This window comes from Rhea pennata, chromosome 4, assembly GCF_028389875.1.
Source record: "Rhea pennata isolate bPtePen1 chromosome 4, bPtePen1.pri, whole genome shotgun sequence".
NCBI lineage: Eukaryota > Metazoa > Chordata > Aves > Rheiformes > Rheidae > Rhea > Rhea pennata.
The window spans coordinates 9,645,061-9,667,445 of NC_084666.1; the positions used below are offsets into that span (position 1 = coordinate 9,645,061).

Sequence of the window (22,385 nt, forward strand, 5' to 3'; positions counted from 1 at the left end):
ATGAGTACATTTGTGTTCAAAAATCTAGAATGCCTTCTCCACATTTACTTTTCAGATCACATATGAAAATGTTCTTAGCATGCACAAAAACACATCTCAAGGGTATGAAACCTTGTTTTGCGCTATGCTGTATGTAATGGAAACCAACATACAGGCTAACAAATGTGCAGTCTTATGTAATTCATTAAGTACCCAGTGTATTTTCTCATACCAAAGGAAATGTTGACAAAGTTGAAATGTGAACTCAACAGGCAGATGCTGAAAACCATACAGCAGTTTATAATCCAAACTTGATACCTGTGGCAGCTAAACATACATTGTAATGACAGATAAATGTTAGCTTTGATAAGCTAATACTTATTTTTCCATAAACTTGAAGTCAGTTTTCATTAACTTGTTTTTATATCTTAACAGTACATTTAAGTTTAAATATCAAGAACTTCACTGGTTGAGAAACTTGAATCTTCTAGACCACTGGTTTTAGCCTTAGACTGTTGCTCGAGCTTCTCCACCATCTCTTTCAAGTGGTCTTCATCTTTGAAAAAATATACATACAAGTTTCTTTCCATCTGATGCAACTTATTAGATTCTAAAAAGTTTCTCTTTGCCTTTACATCAGCAAGAAGATCCATAATGAGCTGATTTAATTCATTTAAATGAACTTCCATTTGATGAAACTGCTCAGTAAGTTCCTAACAAAAATATAAGACAAAATTTATTACTTTAGCATTGTTAATACAAATAGAAAAGCTTTTTGTTTTCTGAAGCCATTTCCTTTGATTAATTGTTTTCATAAAAATCACTTATCAGAAACAACAGAAATGCAGAGTATAAAGGATTCCATTCATTTTGTGCAACTTTTGAGGTACACATAAACATACTCACATCAGGTTATGAGAATTTAGTTTCTTTTATTTGTCTAGTAAAACAGATGAGTTAAGACCAGGAGAATCTGGCTGTCTACCAGATAAGGATGGATGAATAACATTTTTATTCAAGTATTTATAGTTAGTCAAGTCTTAAAGGAACAAGAAAAATCAACTTTAAAATGACTTCTCTAATTAGCAGCTAGAATTCTCCCATTATTCTTACGATAATTCAGTGTAAATAGGCTAGCCATCCATTTGCACATCATCTCTTATGGAAATAAACTACTTTTCCTGAGAAATAGCATCAACAAAAAGAGATGTCACCATGTTTTAAGAGATAATAGTGCTTGAGTGCTTGAGACAATAAAATACACAATTTGCTGGATTATTAACCTGTAATCCCTCAATAGATATTGTCCTAAGTACAAAGTTTTATTTTTCAATAAAAAATGTTCAGTTTACAAATGGCAGTGTTTAATATATTATGTACCTAACTAGAAGTATTACAAAACAGAAGCCGTCTCTCAATCCACTTTAAAGATATTATTTATTTAGAAACTGTAACAAGTTGCATTTAAGAATCCCTATCCTCTCTTAAAGGATGTTCTAAAATGAACATCTAGGAGTTCTGTAGTTGGATTTTCCACTTCAAAATTCTGATACCCTTATTTTGTCCACAAGGAGCCACTCAAGACCAGGCTTTTTAAGCAGCCAAATTGAATTATATGCCTTATAGGTAAGGGGAAGCGGGGTAATCTCTGAAACTTAAATGAATTTTCTAGTGACACATTAGTTGGAAGACATACTTTCCATACCATAAACTTATTAGCAATACATGACTGTATATGTTTTTGCAAGGATTTAAAAAATCAGCTGCAACTATTTTCTCAGAATCAAAAGTTATCTGCCAACATATATAAAATCTCACATTTGCAGTGTGCTAAGAACAATGTAACTACTGAGCCCATCCCCATCATTATTGTAACAAAATGCAGTAACCCTTTGTGTGTCTACAACCTTCACACTATATTTATCTCAGTAAAAGGACATGCATGAACGTAATAATTTTAGAAGTCATTGCATAAGAACTTACCTGACTACTAAGCAATATTTGATTTCCTCCACAATACAGAGTATCACAAAGGGTATCTATATCACTGTCTAGCTTAGACAGGAAGACAGACTGTTCTTGAGAAGACACTGCTAGCTGATCTTGTACTGTAACACAGTCCTGCTTCAACTTCTGAGCCATCTGCTCAAGTCTTTCGTAAGTTTTAAACAATTGTTGCTGCTTATTTTCTCCTTCCAGAAGCTGGTATAGTCTGTAACAAATAAAATTAGACCTATAAGCATTAAGTTTCCTAAGCATTCCAGGTATTATTTGATTAAGTCAAGAGGAAGCTTTTTCATGCTCATTGAGGAGTCAGACTGAGGACTAGTAAAGGACAGTATTACTCAGGTACTCTTACTATAATGCTCTATATATTCATAGCTAGTGCTTAGTTAAATATAAGTCTAAAGTATTTCAATATTAAAATAAGTAACAAATGAAATTTCAAAATAAGTTTATAACTACACACCAAATAGCAAAGGAATTTGATAAAGTGTGCTTTTACAAACTATTTCTCTATATTTCAAGGGCAGCAAAATAAGACCTAATTTTCTTAAGTTTTGAAAAACAACAGCCTTCAATGGCCAATGAAAAATAAGAGAAGTCTCTACAATATTTGCAAGTTTAATGGACTAATTCCCATTTTCTGTCTATGGAGTGACTGCTATGAAATTCTCCAAAAAGTTATGAGTCATGCAAAAGACAGCAATACTTGCTATACCAAACTGTATTCTTAACCACCTCAGAAGAGTCTAACGTGATTACTCAAAACTTCTTAGTTGTTACTACCAACTGCCTACTAAAATCATCATGAGTTGGACCCCCATAAGCAATCAGATTGGCGTTATTAAGAGCAGGAGTTATATTTCAATAGTGACTAATTTTCTTACAAGTGTCTTCTGTTTACAAACTCGTTAAGGCTTATAATTTTTTTTTTTTTTTAGCTTTTCTTCATAACCATGAACACTAAGACCAGCCTTTAAAAGGTAGTCAGAGAACTGTTCTGATTCAAAGATTTAGAGATTTAATCATAAACCTGAACAAAAATATTGTCAACATGTTACTGGCACAAGGGGAGCAAAGTTAACGCTACCTAATTCTGGCATTCCTTCACTGCTATCACTATCACTTAATGTAAATTATTAAAAATATTTAAAACTTCTTTTTATGGAAGTGAAAAACACCTGACATAAGACACATATAATTATACAACATGCCTCATGGTTCAGAGTCTTGAAGCGACAGCAAGACAGCACATGTTCCTACTGTCACCTAAGCTACAAGGAGACTTAATTAATTGGTGAAAAAATCATAGGACTCAGAAGCCAGATGGCAAATAAAGAAGCAAGAACAATGAGATAAACGCACTTCATACGTTCCAGGATTTGTTCCTCTCCTCTACAACACTGGGTTTTTGGCAAGCTATGCTGATGAAGCCGTGTATGCAATCTTGGAAATCACTGTATTAACAGCTCTCTAATCTACACTTACATAATAACTTTCAAGAGGTTCTAGATCAGCATATAAGAAAGGATTGGCTTTGAATATTCATTTTATTCTGGATGTTGCTTAGGAAAGCTTCAGCAACATTAACAAGGTGGAAACTTGAACAGCTTTTCTTCAGGCAAACCTGAACAGAACTTTTCAAAGGTTACCCAAGAGGCAAATCTCGTGTCTCCGAGGCTTCAGTCCTAGGGACTTTCAAATATTCACTATAGCTAATTAGAGCTTCTCAGTAACTAAGACTCAAACAACCTAACAACATAACCTTAGATTACTTAAGATTTTATTACCCCAGTATCATTTCAAAGTGACCATGATGCTTACCTCCGAGAGAAACCATCATTTGAATCAATAGTTTTCCCTGGCTTTCCATGTTGAGCTAGCTCAGACATTGTCTGAAGTCTCTGCTCCAACTCATTACTGCTCTGTTTCAGATACTCTACCAAATTTTCAATTTGACAATGTAAGTCTTTATGTTCCTTCAATTCAATTTTGTAAGCTAGCTCAATAAGTTCAAGTGATGCTTTCTGTCTTATCAAATGGTGGCATATTTCATCTTGTCTTGAAGCGTAGTACTCCTGCTCAGCAATCTGACAATCAAAGTCTCCTTTTACCACTGGCAGAGTCCACAGTCGAGCATTCTCTTTCAAAAGGAAAGGTAGATCTTCGTTGTTTATCTGAGCTATCTGTTTTTTAAGTGTTGAAATTTCATTATTTAAACCAGGTATTCTGGCCACAAGGTCTTCTTTTTCAATACCCTGTACAAAGCAAAATTTTTGTCAATTTCTTCATAGTCCTCTAACATTTTTGCTCATCTTTCCTTGTACCACTTCCCTAACATATCTTACTTCAGTTCATTGACGGACTGTGCACTTAGGTGATACGAAAGTCACTGACAAGATACAAAATTAAACAAAAACTCCACAAGCAGCTTTACAGACCTGTATAACGTATCATAAGGTAAATAGTGATTTAGAAGTCAGGTTTCAGGTAACAGTATTTCAATAAACAGGAATTCCATTCTATTGCAGTGCTGGAAAACAGCTTATTGTGGAAAAAAAGGAGACTTCTATTTTGCTTAGCACACAGATTTCAAGTATGTCTAACTAAAATCTGTTATGCAGATACACATATTTTTATATTCAGCTGGATGGACTCACTACCGCTATGTGAAATCTACCTTTTTCAAATGAGTTTAGAATCCATCTCTTTCAAATTAGTTTAATAATCAGGCCCTATAAGCTAGTCATCCATAAATGCAAAAACACAAACTGACATGAAACCACTACTGACACAGTTAATACTGGCATGTTAATTTCCTCCTTTTGTTAGGACTCCTTCACATTCTTGAATTCCACTAGTCATATTTGCCTGCCATTCACTTGTTGAGAGATTTTTGGTGCTTCAACTACCTAATTTATCTATCTGGGATGTAAAACAGCACTAATGCCACCGTATTACAATACTTGAGTTTCAAAAGATTCAATGAAGTAAAACTTTTCAAATTTATGCTATGCAAAATAACCAGGAACATATTTATCATACTAGCTCCCAAATATCCCCCAAAATTTAACTAAGTTAAGTTTTGTTTGTTGCACAAACAACTGAGAGCCAGTTATAATTTGAAATTTTAAAAGTATTATACCTTTACAGTTTAATTTTAGTTCTATTTTTAAGGTAATAATTGTAGAAAATAGAAACTGGTAAATACGGGATACTAATTCAAACCATAGAATTGAGGGATTTCACAAGGTGAGTTTTGTGAACACGACTTTGAAAAAGTGCAACTTCACTATGTAAATATTAGTGAAAATATCTCAATAGTTCTTTTTAACATGCCAGATCCAATTTAACATGCCTGCCTCTGTTCAAAATTCCACTGTCTTATACTGTCTTTCACAGCTTACCTTGGTCTTTAAGGAACGAAGCATGTTCTCTGCACAACGTATAGCTGAATTCATGCTCTCTTCTTTAGCCTTCATTTGAATTAGCTGATGTTGAACAGAAATATAGGCTGTTTGCAGCTGAGCCATCTCACGACTTTCCTCACGAACTTCATTACTTCCATCACAAGTCAATTCTTTGCTTACATCCCCAAGCTGAAAGTTTTCGTCATGTGAACTTTCAACTAACTCAGACATACCTTGAAAAAAATGTTTTTTTGTGTATGAGGTAAGTGCTGCAGTGCTTTGTTCTTCCCAAGACAAATACTTGTCCAAAGAAAGCTGGGAAAAAAACACTGGATATGGACCTAATCCTTGTTCTGAATCTGAAGCAGTAAAGAAAGAGGCTAGTTTCTTAACTCCATCAATAAGAGACAGTAGTTCATTATTAAGCTTACTATTTGCTGCAGTAAGCGCTCCCAGTCCTTCTTTCACAGCTTTAAGTGCTTCCTCCTCTTCATCTTTTAATGCCTGTAACATCTGGCTGTTTGTAGAAGCCATCATTTGAAGCTTATTACATCGATGAATGTTAAGATTTTTCATTTTCTGAAGAGTTTGAAATTCATTCTCTAATTTTTTAAGTTCCTCCTCCTCTTCTTCCTCCCCCTGACTATTGCTCTTTGAATCCAAGGGCTTACAGGTTTTAAGAACTTCATCCAGTGCATCTCCTTCTAAAATGGGCTTACCAGATTCAAGAAGATTATTAAAATCTTGCAGTTCTTTTTCAGACACCACATGCTGCTCATTTACATTTCCACAAAACCACTCCAGAAATGATTTGTCTTCCACAGACTCAAACATCCAGTCAAAATCTTCTCCATTAAGCTCATCAGCTTTTGGATATCCAATTTTCTTAAGAGTTGCCACAAAGTGATTTCCACAGCTCATGATTAAAATATTTTTTGTAAGTAGAAAAGATCCAAGTATATGAAAACCCCGGACTATTATTCCAATGGTATTTTTTGTCGTTTTTAATGAGTGTTCAGTATTTTAGTTAAAAAAAAAAAAAAAAAAAAGTCTGCACAGGAAAAAGCAAATGTTAGACCACATCAGAAAATTTAATCCTATTCTGGATTAGAATGGCTACTCAAAGTCTAAAAGCTAGTTTCTATTTCAGAGACGTCTTAATAAATTTTGGTCATCAAATTAGAACGAATACTTCTGACATCAGTTAAATCCCAGATGCTTGCAAACATTTACGTTTTTAACTGACATAAACTGTACTAGAGAACACTAACATTAACTGAAAAGTAACAAGAATAGATCAAGCAATTAAATGTCCTGCAGAAGTGATTTACTTGTAGTTTTCCCCATGTTAAACTAAAAAATAATCTTTTTAACTCTTCCAAAATGAGGGGAGGTTGATTTTTTCAAAAAACAAAGTCAAAATAATATTACCTTGCACTTCAAGATCTTGCTTATATAGATTTTTTTTTTATTTAGCCAGCAGAATCTTGTCTTTCAAATCTCCATTTTAAAGTTTCCTCTGACAACCCACGAGTCCTCTAATACGAGGTCAGAATGTAATAAGGTAGTCATTTATTGATTAACATACATACAAAAAAAAGTAGTGCACAATACTTATACTCTATTGTGAGAGAAATTCTTATCAAAAAGTTATAAGAAAAAGAAGCATTTTTTCCCCAGCATGAAAAAACATCAGCTTTGAGGTTTGGTAGGTGGGAGTTGGGAGTATTTTGTTTGTTTTTCAAATGGGAATCCTAAATCACACAATTTGTTTCATATTGACTACTTATCTTAAGGAATGAGTAACAAAAGGGAAAGACAGGATAAATTATAAAGAAATTTGGGAGGATTTGCTTGCATTTTTAGGGTGCAATTTTCAGATTTTTTTAAAAAGATTTTTAGTCCTACTAAACACCTTGGTTCTACAGCATACATTTTACTAGAGAAAAGAAAATCACTTTGGCAACCTTCCAGGGAGGCATAAATGCTGAAAAAAGCAAATGCATTCTTCTGAAATTTTGTATCTGTTTTTACTTGGCGTCTAAATTTATATATAAAGAATAGCATTTGTTATCCAAGCATCATGTCATAGTACAGCCTCCCAAGTGTCCTCAGTTCTGCATGCTATAAAAGGATTGCCTTCAAAATAAAATAAACAAAAGAGGAACGCGCCTTGCTGTATGTTTGTGTATACATATGAGAAAGGCACGCAGACGCACTCAGGCCGCCATCAGACATCAAAGCCAACGTCTCAGGACGTCTGAGCAAGCTACCCACGCTCCCAGCTACCCAGCACGGAGCCGTCAGACAGCCTCAGCCAACACCGGCGAGGGATCCTCAGGGCCCCGTGCAGAGACTGCGAGGCTTTTCCCCAGGGGCCATGAACCCAAACGCTGCCGCCACCCACTGCCAACAGGCCCAAAAGGATGCCGGCTAAGAGCCGTCCCGGGGCAGAACGATACGGGAGGACGGAGGGGAGAAGGGATACTACTGCGGCCGTTCCCCTTCTGCTACAAGCAAGCCCCCGCTGCACACAACCGGGTACTCACCACAGCGCCCTGCCGCCCGGGTACGGAGGTGCAGAAAATGGCGGGAAGCCTGAGGGAGCGCGCCGACAGCCACCACTAGCGCGGGCGGGGCGGGGCGGGAGTGAGGCCGTTAGCGGTGCCAACGGCTCAAACCGCCCGCCACGCGCTAGTCTCGCGCGGTCCGCGCGCGCCGCCGCGCACGCGCACACGGGGAGGCGGCCGCGCACGCGCCAACGGCCGGGCGCGGAGTGCCCCGCGCGCGTGCGCGGCGGTTGGCTCGCGCCGCGCGGCGGGAGGGAGGGGGCGCTCCTCAGAGGAGCCCGGCGGTGAGGGTCGTGTGGTGCGGCGCGGGTGTCCCGGCCTGCTGACAGGCCGCGTGAGCCCTTTTCTCTTTCCTTTCGTTTTTAATAAATGTATCCTCCACCATTGCCAGTGATTTCCTTGGGAGGCTGCGGAGCTTATGCCGGTTGTGTTGTTCCAGGCAGCGTGTGGGAGGGGGAGCTTGGAGGAGCTCTCACGCTGTGGAGCTTGGCCAAAGCTGTGGCTTCAGTCACTTCTGCTCATCAAGTTCCCTTAGGCTGAGAGATGAAGCCTAATGGTGGCGTGCCTGGCCTTTTCCTGTGGCAGCTAGTGCGTTTCTGTGTGCAGGGTGGAACTGTCCTGTAACACTACTCTCAGAATAACGTAGCTAGGGCTTTGTGTTTTTGTAAGGGCTTAAATAGCCACAGAGTCTCGCCTCTGGAAGTCGCATCTGAAGGAGCTGTGGTTCTGCAGGTGTTGGAAATACTGAGCTGAAGAACGTTGAAAATGCCCAGTTAGGTCAATGGCCCTAACCACTAGCCTGGCAAGCGCAGTAGTTGCCTAAATACTGTTTAGGAAAGGCCTGGCCACTTTTAACACCCACGTCTCCAAAATAATTGTATTAATGATCCTAGAACCTACATCCCTGTCTAGTAATTTTAGTGTTTGTTTATGGACTTGATGGCCGTGAATTTTTCTAATCCCTTTGTGAACCTGCTGATAACCGTCTAACAGTGAAACCTCATGAGGCAACAAATTCCAAAACTTCACCATGCACTGCATAAAAAAGCACTTCCTTTTATTGACTTTAAACACACCTCTTCCTATCATCAGGTAACCCTTAGCTCTAGTGCTACAGGATTTGATGATCACCACTTCTGCATTCTCTTTATTCATTGCTTTCATAGTAATTCAGAAAGCTGCAAGTATTTTCTGTTCCGTTCCATTTGCCCTCTGATTTGAAGGGGTCCAAAGTTTGGTCTCTTCTTGTAAAGCAGGTACTCCAATCCCCGGATTATTGCAGTCGCTCTTTGTACCTTTTGTAACTCCCTTGTGCCTTTCTTCAGATGCAGAGACCAGACTGCACAGTCCTCAAGCTATGAGTGCACCAAGATTTTCTTCAGCAGCAAAATCACGCCCTCTGTCTTACTCTAATACTTTTTCCTATAATACCTGCTGTTTTGTTGGCTTTTGGGGTGCTGCTGCCCGTTAAGCCAGTAGAGAACTGTCAGCAAGATTCCAGGACCTCTTTTCTGAATTTTAATAACCAGTTCTGAGCTGATCATCACATAGAATTTTACGAACAGTTTGAACATCCTTTATAAGATGCTCCTCAGATTCTTTTTTTGCCTTCTTATTTTCCTGTTTACATTGCACATGCCATGTTTTTCTAGGCTTTCCTGTTTGCCTCATAATAGCCTCCTTTCACATCGAACATGCAGGGCTTTTTTTGGACTACTTTGTTTTCTATTTGTGTTGCACATTTTACCTTGGCTTCTAGTATACTATTTTTTAAGAGCTTTCTGGCTGTTTGCAGGCCTCTTGCTTTTTCAACTGCTATTTTTGGGTGTGAGGAGGGGGGACATTTGTCCCATTTTTACATAGTTCCTTTTCTTAAAATTGAGCATCTGTATGCTATATTTATTTGGCTTGCTCTCTGTTACAGTGTGAAACCTAATTTTACTGTGATTTTACTGTGATTGCTACCAAGCAGCTCTCCCACTCTTGAATCAGGTCCTCTGCACTGCTGAGAACTAAATCGAAAATAACATATTTCGTTGTGAATTATAAGGCTGCTTACTCTAAAAAGCAGTCATTTACTGAATGCAGAGATTTTATCTTTACATCTCACCCTGATGAGGTGTTCACCCAATCTGTATGTGCTTGGTTGATCCCTCCAACTATATGTCTTTAGTATGCAGCTTCTCTAATCTTAATGCAGTTGTTGAGGTGAATCAACACAGGGAAATGGGCAACCTCTTCAGTTCAGCACAGCCAAGACTAACTCACATTAATTTCTGTAGACCAGAATCAGCACCTGCAGTGCCTGCAGAAAGTGTAGAATGTTGATTTCTGGTATAGTGTGGTCCATTATGTGGCAAGGCACACTTTTAAATTAAATGCTGATTTTGCAGTGAGTTCTCACAGGCAAAATGAGCCATATTGTTGAATTTCTCGCCTTAGGATTACAGTCTGATATGCAGCTGCAGTTTAAACCAGCTTAAGTTTTCAAGTATTCTTCCAGATACAGTGCATTGCATCTTTCTGAGCAGGAAGGGACGAAACTATTCACTAGCTTATTTCATGAGACAGCGCAGTTTCGGTTCCGTCAGTTACTGTCACTGACATCAACTTGTCCTGTAGTGAATCTAAGATCCTGCTGTCCTGAGAGCTGTTCAGAGCTGCAGTTGAAGTCCACGTCCTAAACGGAGGAAGATGTGATAAAGGAGGATTTAGTAAGCTGACAATTGGCCATGCAGATTGCCGTAGCTGGTATCTTCAGTTCCCTGTGCTGGCAGTTCCACATGCATGTAATCAGGTGGCACCTCCTGCATGGCCTTTCACAAAACCTGCAGCCCTGGCTGGCTGGCTGGGCAAGCTGGGGAATGCACTAATTCAGTAGCTGGTTGGGAGCTACATGTGTGCTGGCCGGTAGCCACCTCTCAGAACAGTTAAGCGCTCAGTTATGCCTGCCTTCAGGCGTACTGAAAACGAAATAATTTAGTTCTCTTTCTACCCAGACACTGGATTTTCATAAAAGTTTTCAGCACTTAATATCTTTGGTGCCTTCATCCTATCTCTGCGTTGTCAGCTTTGGTCAAAATTAGCCCGCAGGTTCAAAAGTTATCAAGGAAAGGAGGAGGAGAACAGATGGACGAAAGAGAAGTTGACAGACAGTATGATCTCATAATCCCCATTGGCATAGGAATTCGGGCTGGAAATGGAATATTTTAGGTCAGAACAGCGTGCATTTAAACTTCTCATTTTGAAAGAACAAGCCTCTAATGTGAAACCAATTTTCATTTGTCAGACTGTATCAGCTTTTAGGGACAGAGATCAAACCACAGCCTTTCCCTAACTGGTGTTACAAACATATCTTCAGAATTTCTTTTAGTCTATTTCTTCATGCAACCACAGCCCCATATGCTTCAGTATGTCCAGTTGTGTGGTTATTCTATAGGTCAAGAATCTTTTTCTCAAAATCATTTTTCTTGGTTGTGTTCTATCAAAACATATTTAAAGTTTTACCTTTTTCCTTCTCTTTTCCTTTCCTTTCCTTTTTTTTCTTTCCTTTTTTCCTTCCCTCTCCTCTCCTCTCCTCTCCTCTTTTCTTTTTTCTTTTCTTTTCTTTTCTTTTCTTTTCTTTTCTTTTCTTTTCTTTTCTTTTCTTTTCTTTTCTTTTCTTTTCTTTTCTTTTCTTTTCTTTTCTTTTCTTTTTTCTTTTTTTTTGTTCTAGGAGCAGTTGTTTTGCATCTGTGTCTGAAAACCAGAGAGGTTGCTTAGATAGCGTATCGCATTTATAAGGCATTTTATGGTGGATTCCAACAGATTAAGACGTAGACACTTCTGGAAGGATGTCTGCAAGCTCTGCTATTCCACAGATGCCTTGTTGCATTTGTTTCACTGCAGAATATGACATAGATGTATGTGATACCTCAGTGCGAAGGTATCGATTACCTATTAGCCAAGCCTTTAAGAAAAACATCTGAGGAGTGCAGTTGCTAGGCTTATATGGGCATTGCAGCTGGTTAATACAAACCCTAACACTGAGGAACATCTGTCACATAAGAAACACTCATGTATAAGTGTTTTGCTTATCACTGCTTGAGGTTTGAGGAGTTTTTTTTTGTTGTTGTTTTTTTTTTTTTTTGGAGACGAAAATTGAAATAAAAGACATGGATGTAATTTTTAGCTGATGAACTGTAACAGTGTAAAAGCTTTTTACTTCTGCATCCTACTGTTCATGGTCACAGTCACATCTGCTAGTAGCAGCAGGCATTTATGGGTCCCTGATGCAGATTGCTGCAGTAGCAGCCATTCTTTGGGAACACACAGTACTAAAAATAAGTCTTTATTTTAGGCAAATTTATATTCTAGATTAAGCACAGCTTCGGAAGTGTGATTTTTATAATAATAAAGTCAGAGTATAGAAATTTGGTACCAGCTTGCTTTCTCTTACAAGCACACACTTCTCTCTGGAGGAACTGTAGATTTCATTCTGAGACCTTGTACTGCTAGAGGAGCAGATTAAAGTGTTTTGTTTTCTTCAACTTTATTGAATTCAGTTCCTTAAATAATTAAAAAAAAAAAAAAAGTCCATACACTTTTGGGCTAACACTACTAACATATTTAGATGAGGTTAATTTTTTCTAGAAAATACAGTTTGTTTAATAAACCCCATTGTGGATTAAAACCCCTAGATGAGCTGAGCTCTCTGTGTAAGAAACTAAGCCTTGGTGTGGGAAGATACGCAAGGACCCGGCAGGAGGCTGGACAGGGACCGGGAAGCCCGGCTTGGCCCTCCCGCTTGCCCGCTCTGCTCCCACCGCTCCTAGCACTCCTGCCCCCTGCGCTCGGGTCCTCAGCACACGCACGAGGGAGCTTTAATAGCGCGGCTACCTCAGCCTGGGGAGCATAAAAACTCAGTGGACGAAAGGAAAGTCGCCTCCTGCCAGCAGCAATCTCAGTTTACCCAAATCCAGCCCGTTCTGGCCCCAGCGATGCCAGCCCTTCGTTCGCAGTCTATCCACGACACCATAATCATACCTTTCTGGTCCTAGCCCGGTGCTTACAAATGCTGGGGGTATTTCACAAATTCTAGAAGCATGGTGATAATAACAACTTTGCCACTGAAACCACTTTAAACTACCTATCCTAGAGGAAGTTGAGGGTTATATCATTGTGAACTTATTTATGGTTTATAACTTTTCCCTTTAAATTGGTTTTAAAAATACAACATTTTCATCCTGACATGCAAGTTTGTGCACTTTCAATATTAAAAAATGAAACACCCATCGTTAGCAAAATATGGAAATTTACTTTTCTTATAAACAGATTAGAATACATTGCAAGTGTCTTAAAAGAGGCTGTACAGTCCATCAACTGTACAGGATTTACAGAAATCGTGCCGTAACATTTATCTTAACTTTTTTTTTACCTCATTTGATTAGTTCTTGTGCAGAATAACATGGTGCTGACCAAAATACAACATTGTTAAATATTTATTATATCTCTTTTCCTGTTGGAGATAATTCATAGTAATCTAGTGATTTTCTGGATTGTATTTTATGCTTGTTCTGTGGTAGTGGTATTTTTCAAATAATGCTTTGCTACAAAAATAGTTTACTGGGCTTTACTATGTTTTGTGCATGAACATTTTTACTGATTCAGCAGCTTAGCTGATTTGAATTAAGCAGAAGCCTATTGACAAACTACTTGCCATGATTTCAAGTTAACATGATTTCAAGTTAAAACTACTATTTGTGTATTGTTAAGAACTCTATATTAAAATAAAATATTCTTGACACACCGGAAAAAAAAGTCACACATTACAGTTCAAAGTAAAGTGATACAATTTGCAAAAGCATTTCACTTCTGTTCCCCTCCCTCTTCCTTCTCTCCAATAACAAGCTAAAATTTTCATTTTTTGTCAGGTTATATATCGCTTGTGAATTTCGTATTCATTTTAACAAAATACACATGCAGAACTCGTAGACTGCCTTTTAGCATTTCTTTTTTGGTATCTTGTACAGCACTGCAGTGATTTCAAGCGTAATCATTTAGAACAAAAACTAATGCATTTCAGTTTGCACTGTTTTAGAGTTTGACTTGTCTTCAGAAATCCAACAGTGGAAATTTATACAGCACCTATGGTTTGAGACAAATAATGACTATTGGAGTTACATTGGGCCAACATATATAATAACTTCAATTTAAATAGCATTCCAAACTTAATACTGTATTATTAATTTGAATGGGTAAAACTCAGTGAGCTTCTTGTTAATTAGTCATTAAACCTATATGAAGAGATTTGCTAAGAGGAAAAACATACTGTATACAAAAAACAAATGATGAAAAAATTAAAAAAGTACTGAAAGCCACAACAAAAAGGTATAAAAATTGGTATTTATATTATGACAAGATAATGATACAACACAGTACTCTGTGTGCTACAGAGCGTAGCAAGCACCATGTGCGCGTGAACAAATGAAGCTTTACAATATAATACCTCCCACAGACTACGAACCGGTCCTTTTGGCTGTAGGTCCCTGCGGCTCTGGCACCTTTAGATAATCTGAGCAGTGAGCTAACCTACCTGTACAGCAGAAGGCTCCCTTTGCACGTGTTCTGAAATATCACTTAAAAATTCTTACTGCGCATACCCTTAAATTACATGAATTGCATATAACCACATTTCACACCTCTTACGCAAAATGGCAGGAAGAAATTCTGAAATTAGTTGCCTTCACTCTGCTTTGCTAAATGGCAACTCTAGGTACACGTGCAGCCCCAGAAATCATCTACTGGGATTAATTTATAACATTTTAGATTTAAAAACACAGCTAAGATTACCAAATGCTTTCTAATAGCTTCTGTTTAATACATCCCCTGCATTTTAATTTTAGGTAGCCACATAATACACTTAAGATGTTGCTTTGCAGCTACCAATTAAGAACATTGCACTTAGTCAGTCATGTATGCAGATTGACTAATTTCACTGCTGATGAAACTTCTATTAACTTCTGATATGTTTGCCTCATTAGTTTTATAAGGACTGCAACTCTTCTTTTAAAAAAAAGAATCTAATTCAATTCTCCTTCCATGAATTGGGAAAGTGCACTGTTAGTGGATTAAGTATCCACACTGTTCCTGGTCCTTAGGCAAAATCAATGGCCTCTAGCAGTAACCAAATGTTACCGATTTCTGAAATAATCTGTTTTGCACAGAATACCTTATCGATACCATCATAAAACAGAAGTGTACAGTGTTTTTAATATTTTTTTTTCCACAGGGATGATCTATGAGGATAAAAAATTTCAGTGATAGTTATCAGTCTGTTTTAATGTGGTAAAGTAGTGAAATAATCACTTCTCACACCAGTTGAGACTGCTGTAAATAAATGCCTGCAAGGAAAGGAGAAGTACATCCTGCAGCTAAACATGCATTGGAGTAATGAACCCGAACGCATTTGCAGACTAACCTTGCATGCACACAACTTTGCAGCTTTCAGTTTTCCAAGGTCTGATCTTTTTGGCACTTAAGTTCATTCACAGAAATCAATTAAGCAAAATGCTGAGATTTATTACAGTAATTTATTTGTAGTACCTAGATCTACAGAAATAACTTTTTTACAAATAATACTAGGCTGAAACTGGTACAGCTCAACTCGTATCCACTGATGTCAAGAAAGGTGATATCCTTTAAGGTCAGGAAAAGCCTTAGTTCTTTAGGTAAGATCCAAGTTGTATTGGCTTCTAAAAAGAAAAAAATGTATTTTTGTCATCCCAAAACTTACACTAAAAAATTAATATTTGGCTAGAAAGTCGTCCTTAAATACTAGGTAAAAACTTTGTCTTTCTGGATTCTTGGGGGCCTTTTCATGTCTTTTTTATCTGATAAAACTCTCACTGAACTGTGTTTTTTTCACGAGAGAATACAGGATCCAGTCTTTGGCTGACTGTGTTGTAGAGTTTCCAAACCTTCCTCTTTCAGGCAGATACGTAAAGCAACCTCAGTAGGTTTGGGAGGACTCGAGCTAGGCTGAGACAGGGTGGGAGTGAAGGAATAGTCACCGTCCTCATTGCAGGGGAGAAGCTGCAGGAAAGAGCTAGCAGGTTTTGGCCGCGCTTTCTCTGCCTCCGCTCTGCGATGGCAGAGGGTGCGCTCACCGCACGGTCCCGAGGAGCTAGAGGAAGAGCTGACTTAGAAGCAGGGAACAGGCGTCTGTCCTGCTGACACCTGCATGGGGCAAGGGAATGAATTTCCTCTTCTTCTCTAGACAGGAAACAGGCCAAACCTCCATGTCTCCATAAAAAGAATTTCTTGATGACTTCATCCCTCCAGAGCCTCTTCCGCAGAGGAAAAGATCTAGCCCTGTAATCTTTTCTCTGCTCATTTTTTCCCCATGTGGTAATTGTAGAGAAAAAAGATCAGCGTAAAAGTAATAGACTCTCACCTGTTAAAAGCATGGTCGTGACACAAAATGGCAGAACTGCCAGCGCAGTTGTAGTATTTAATCTCGGAGTAAGCAGCATTCTTTTTGCAGTAATGTCATGAGTACAGATACAGCTGCGCGCGCACACAAATGCATGCATGCATGCACACGCACAAAGCACACACACAAATATTCAGCTTAAAATTAGTAAAAATAGAACACTGTTTTCATCCCTAGATGACACATCCCCGGGTACTATCGTCACAGGTCACACTGCACCGGTTGCTAAGCAGAATGGTGAAAAACGTTTGTAATGGGACTGTTTGGACCCCGATCGCCACCACTGCCGTCAGCGAGCGCGGGACTGGCGCTCGCACTTCGCTAGGGGAACGATGCTGCTCGCAACGGCGGCCAGAGCTTGCACCTCGAACTACTGTGCCCCTGACTTCGACTGGACTCCTTCTGCGTGCTGTGAGGGAAGGTGGCTACATCTGAAAATACCACGTTAAACTAGGCCTTGCTTCAGGGAGAATGACACAGTCAATATGGTTATCTTTTTCTTTACCATGATTAAAGCCCCCACTGTAGTAACTGGAAAAAGTAAAAACAAATAAACCCTTTTTATTTCCACTCAAGATTATTCGAGTAATTTTTATTGAAAATATAAGATCTACAAAGCCATGGATACCCAGCGTGGAAGAACTCATTAAGTTAGCACATTCATCTTTAAAAGGAAAATTTCAGGTTGACCTAAGGTACAATAATGTTCAATTTAAAATCTTGTCTTTCCTTCTGTAAGTTTCGAATCTCTTTTCATTAGGAGGTTCTGTGCAAGAGCTGCTTTTCATGAAAGGAAACACTTTACAATTCATGAATGTGTTCATTATATAATAAATGAACAGCAACAATATACTAGCCTTTTTGTTTTTTCCTGTTAACAGTCGTGTGTTAAAGTAAACTCTTAATTTTTTTCCATGATTTGGAAATTAGTTACATATGCACCAAAGGAGCTAGTAATTTCTGCTGCTTGTCAGCTACACACAATGAGTATATTGCTGTGTGCTTTCCCCAACAACGAGGATTTTAGTAATATGCAAGGTGTATATAACATAATACCAAAACCTGCATCACAGAAAAGGTTAATTGTTTCCGTATTCAGCTGCCAGAGTTTATAACCTTGGGCCTCTCCCCAAAGCCAAAGTAGGGGTGGCCATCAATTAGGTTATTTAACTTAAAAGTATACATTTTCCTTGTTGGCAAGTTCCAAGCAGTAAGCGAGAGTGCAAACAAGGATCTGTAAGCTGCCACAAAATGTATTCATATTTCTACTCGGTGTTGTAAGAGCCAAAGGGAGGACGCATGTCAAATGTTGAAAGAACAACTGAATCTTTGTTTTTGATCATTATGGTCAGTATGTCATGAGGTCTTGTATCTGAATGCTAAAAATGGCACCACACTTAGACATCCCATAGCTTTACACAGTACATTTGTGTTTCCCTAGCACTGAACACTGGTCTCACAGAGACCCTGACTTTGTAAGCTAACAAAATACAGATTTGGGTGCTGAAGAATTGACGGGAGGGCCCATATAAAGACAATTAACCCTCGTACCAACACCTAATTGTATGATTTTACTTAAAGCCAGACTGAATCAGTTGTGAGAGGGTGAAGATATAAATACACCTCTCTACTTCATTTGTAAGAAGGTGGACAACTGACCATTCAAACAGAGAGTCTTGAGGGAAACAAAGCTTAGTTGTCCTTTAACAATGAGAAGGAGAGGCATACATAAATGGTCACCAAGGCACAATATGACAAAGGTGAAGAGTCCCTGAGACTCTGGTCTGGGTCTGTACCATTCCCCTCCCTATACAAGTAAATGAGAACATTTAGGAAAATATAATACAAAATCTCTTACAGGAAATATAGACTACACTTGCTAAAATCACTTCCCTAAAAGTGTTTATAGCTTTTTTTTTCTTTTTTTTCTTTTTTTCTTTTTTTTTTAAAAGACCTTCTTTAAACAGATAATGCAAAGACTGGTCCATTTTTCTTACCCGGCAAGCCAAGCTCTAATGACTTCACTAAGCAGAAGTTGTATTAAAATACATCTTCATAGTATTGCTACAATTTGGGTAAATATGTTCTGAACAGCTTGATGAGTACTAAATAAACTTTGCTGTTTTACAGCATACATTTTAATTTTTTTGCACTTTTTAAGAATAGAAAATGCAATTATAGTGTGCAAAAGAAAAAAAAAAAGATTAATTATCTTCTAGCTGAATACTGTAATTTTAAGCCATGCCTTCCATAAAAATGTACTGACATCTGTAAATAGGAAAAAAAATACCAAGCAAACAGTAATTTCATTTCCTTGCAAGGAAAGATTAACTATCACAATCTGGATCACTTGAGTTCTGTATTCTTCAAACAACACAAAAAAACCCCAAACAAACAAAAACACTGAAATGCTTCAAATATCATCCATTCCACAGTAACAGGATAAAACTGCAGTGTTGCTTTTTACTAGTCCTGTTAACATGGACAGAATGATTTGCTGCTGGTTGGATACTGAATACAAAAAAGCAAAAGAAAGTTGAGATCATCCCACATGAAGTCATTATTAGAGCTGGCTTTTCCCCCATTTTGAAGTACAGTAGTGACTTGTAAATATGACCTTTCCTAAAGATCATTTGAGATTTGAAGATTTATCTGCCTGCTTCACTCAAACAACTGCTGAAAGAATTTATACTATACAGCCCGCCATACAGCGTTCAAAATGTTTTTCATGAAAAAATACCACAAGAAAAAGTAGTTTTAGTATTTATATCTTTGAATCACTAACCACATTGTAGATTCCATTTATTCTTCGATGTCTGGAAATGTTTCTGCAAAAACAAAGAACTGTCAAACTTCCTTATGCCATCATACGCTTCCAACACTTTGAATTTAATACTTCTTGAATGGAAGGATGTACTTTATTTTCCTTAATTTGCAGTATGGCTACATCAAGCTAGCTTTAAGTCACAACTGTACCTAGCCACAGTTCTCTGCAGCAAACCCATGATTTGCAATATCTAATATTGTGGTTACAGTGCAGGGAACCGTGGGTAAGAAACCTCCATTTCAGAGTACTGTGGTTGGGGTTTCCCGGAAGAGTGGCAGTTGACACCTCTGGAATTTTCATATATAAGTGCTTCAGTCAGATGGTCCTGAGTTGAAGTGGTAACTCAGGCACTATGAGAGCCTGGCATTCAGTCTGCGGGAATGTGTGTAACCTCCATCACTCGAACCGCTTTGCAAACTGTAGTGGTCTTCAGCATCACTGGCACTTCCAATACTGTCCATTTCACCTGGTGCATACTCCATTCCTTCAATGTCTACTTCTAAATAAAACATAAGAAGGCACATTTTCAGAAATTAAGTGGTTATAGCAAGTTACCAGGGGCCAGCATTGCCTTTGTAGATCAAAATTCAGGTAAAACCTGAATCATAATTCATTTCCTTAAATAACAGAACATGGAGCAGTAACTGAGGAAACTGAGGAAAGTATCCTTTTGTCCACTTGAGAATTAAAATCCCTTCTGTCTCATGTACATAAATACACAGCATGACATCAACACCAAATGCTGTCCCAGAACTGTTCCAACCTGTGCATAGACCCTGATTAAAAAAAAAAAAAAGAAAAGAAAAGAAAGAAAAGAAAGAAAGAAAAACCTCGAAGGCTATAAAACTGTAGCAGAGTTCATGATAATTCCAACCAACACAGGTGCCAGCTAGTAGTAACTGTGGTGCAGCCATCTGTCCATTAACAATTGCACCATGACTGACAACTCATCTCCCACAGACCCTGAAAAAGTCAGTGTGTGCATGGTTTTTTTACAGAAAAACTGCAAATAAGAAAATAAATAGTGACAGGGAGCTTGAAAAGCTCTGTGTTAAATGGGAACTAAATGTAGAAAACTTTTGGTTTATTCAGAAAATATTTGAAAATTTCACAATAAATAATGAAAAATAATTTATTCACACAAATAAATTAAGGTATCTTTTTTTCCAAGATGTAAATATTATCAAGGCTTACCGATAATTATACTAAAAATTCTGAATATGAAATGGTATTATTTGGAAAACTGGCAAAAACACATGCAGTATGAATAGCTGTATAGAAATCAAAATTCATCAGAAAAATAATGTTTTGCAAAGAATATGAAAAAAGATGCAGTAGGTTTTTATTCTGCAGATTGTATAATGGAACAATTTTGTCTGGGTTTTTTTGAAAGCTTGATTTTACTTCTAAAAAACGTTCTTGTATTTTCTTCCTTCCCTGCTTCTCTTTTCATTCCTGCTCTTGCAAATCCCTTTTGGAAGTCCTTGTTCAATTACCTTGTTCAGAATCAGTGGATATTGTTGATCCCATACTGTCAGTGCGGATGCGCTCCATGCCCTGCACGGATAGCTGTTCCAATCTGCGTTTGAGGTAGCGGTGTTCCCGCTGTAATTGTTCTTTTATATTTAGAGCTTTTCGGTCCTGTTCTTCCAATTTCTTAAAGAGAAAGAAAATTAATAAGCCAACAGTTTTTACTGATGTTAAAGCACAATTAATGTAAGTTTTTTTATGAATAGTAATTTTAAAGCAGGAACTGATCAGGCAAAATCTTCATTGATACAGTTCTACGGAATTCAATAGAATTTAAGCTGGCTAGGTTGAAATTGAATTTATCTTATAATAAAATACACAGACACAGAAAAAGGAATTGTTTTGCCACTTAGTAACAGTTCCTCAGCTAACTGAATTACTGTAGCCTTGGTTCTGCAGAATATTTAAAACATTTTACGTTGCAAAAGTGGCATCATCCTTGATAAATAAAAATAGCTCACATTTCAGTGAGAATGTAAAGCTTCTTTAGGTAAAGTAAGAGACATCACCATAAAGAAACAACTAGGAGTCTCTTTAATGCCCTCATACCTCAGGCTGTAGATATTTTTCCCATTTAAAGTGCTTCATTAGCAATAGTGCAGTATATATAAAGTAGAAAGTGTTTACTAACAATTTGCTTCGTTCTTGTACTTCTCTTTCCTAAAATTTCTCTGGAGCAAATGTCATAATCCTATGACAATCTCCTCTAAAATCAGAGGTATTAATTTAAAATCTCTCAGTAAATAGCCTGTGAAAGGATCCTTGCACTATCTGCCTGAAATTTCCCCTGCAGCATGAATTAAAGGTATTAATTTTGGAAAAAAAAAAGAAATACCTAATTCCCCATGAAATGTGCTGCACTATTGATACAAAGGAAATAGAAATAACAGTTTTTAAGATTTCAACTGAACCCTTTTTCAAATCACTGATAGCAATTTTCAGAAATACACTATATCACTGGGGAAGAAAGTATAATGTGTAGTATGATAATGGGTTCATAAACAGGAAGTAAATACCAAAAATTCTTGTAGTAAAACAAACAGGGATTTTTTTTTCTGATTCAGTAAATTACAGGTTCTAGCCATAAACACAGTTACAAGAAAGACCGAATTTCTCTTTGTACTGTGTTTACACGTCCACTGAGTTTCAAGAGATTTACTGGGAGTGAATTCTGCCAACTTCTCCCTACTGTCTGAATGAACCTGTACTTGGTTTTCTAGAGGACAGAGGGGTGTGACAGTGTACAGCAAGCCACAAGCCGAATGACTACAAAGATTTTGCTGTTCCAATGTAACTCTGAAAGCAGAAATATTCATCTTGTAAAAAATTGGCATTATTGAACTGGGCAGTTTCCTGGCTGAACGAAAACTAAGTTCTGTAGCCTCATTTTGAGCCCTCTCCAAGGCATCAATTAGATATGCACTGTACATAGATACACAATGTTATAACAAGAAAAGGGGTTGGTACATCTATATTCACAATGAACCAAATATGTCCAATTGATTAGATTTCCTTCTCCTTTTTTTTTTTCCTGGCTACAATCCCAATTCTAGCAACTATCTTAGGAATGGACTCCATGATTCACATTCAGG

General features: G+C 37.8%; 2 protein-coding genes across 3 annotated transcripts in view; both read right to left on the reverse strand.

The window, feature by feature from the left end:
* Positions 1–425: 425 nt before the first annotated feature.
* Positions 426–6,372, reverse strand: HAUS3 (HAUS augmin like complex subunit 3). The gene is made up of 4 exons (XM_062574763.1): positions 5,391–6,372; positions 3,808–4,241; positions 1,963–2,191; positions 426–692 (listed from the first exon to the last, which is right to left on the reverse strand). The coding sequence occupies exons 1-4, from the start codon at positions 6,312–6,314 to the stop codon at positions 426–428; spliced, it is 1,854 nt and encodes a 617-aa protein (XP_062430747.1). The 5' UTR covers positions 6,315–6,372.
* Positions 6,373–17,013: 10,641 nt separating this feature from the next.
* Positions 17,014–22,385, reverse strand: part of MXD4 (MAX dimerization protein 4) — a 43,816-nt gene continuing 38,444 nt past the window's right edge. For both annotated transcript variants that reach the window (XM_062575257.1, XM_062575256.1), the window contains exons 5-6: positions 20,760–20,919; positions 17,014–19,762 (exon numbers count right to left, since the gene is read on the reverse strand). In XM_062575257.1, coding sequence (XP_062431241.1) covers positions 19,614–19,762; positions 20,760–20,919 — 309 coding nt within the window. In that variant the 3' untranslated portion in view covers positions 17,014–19,613. The remainder of the gene's footprint in view (positions 19,763–20,759; positions 20,920–22,385) is intronic.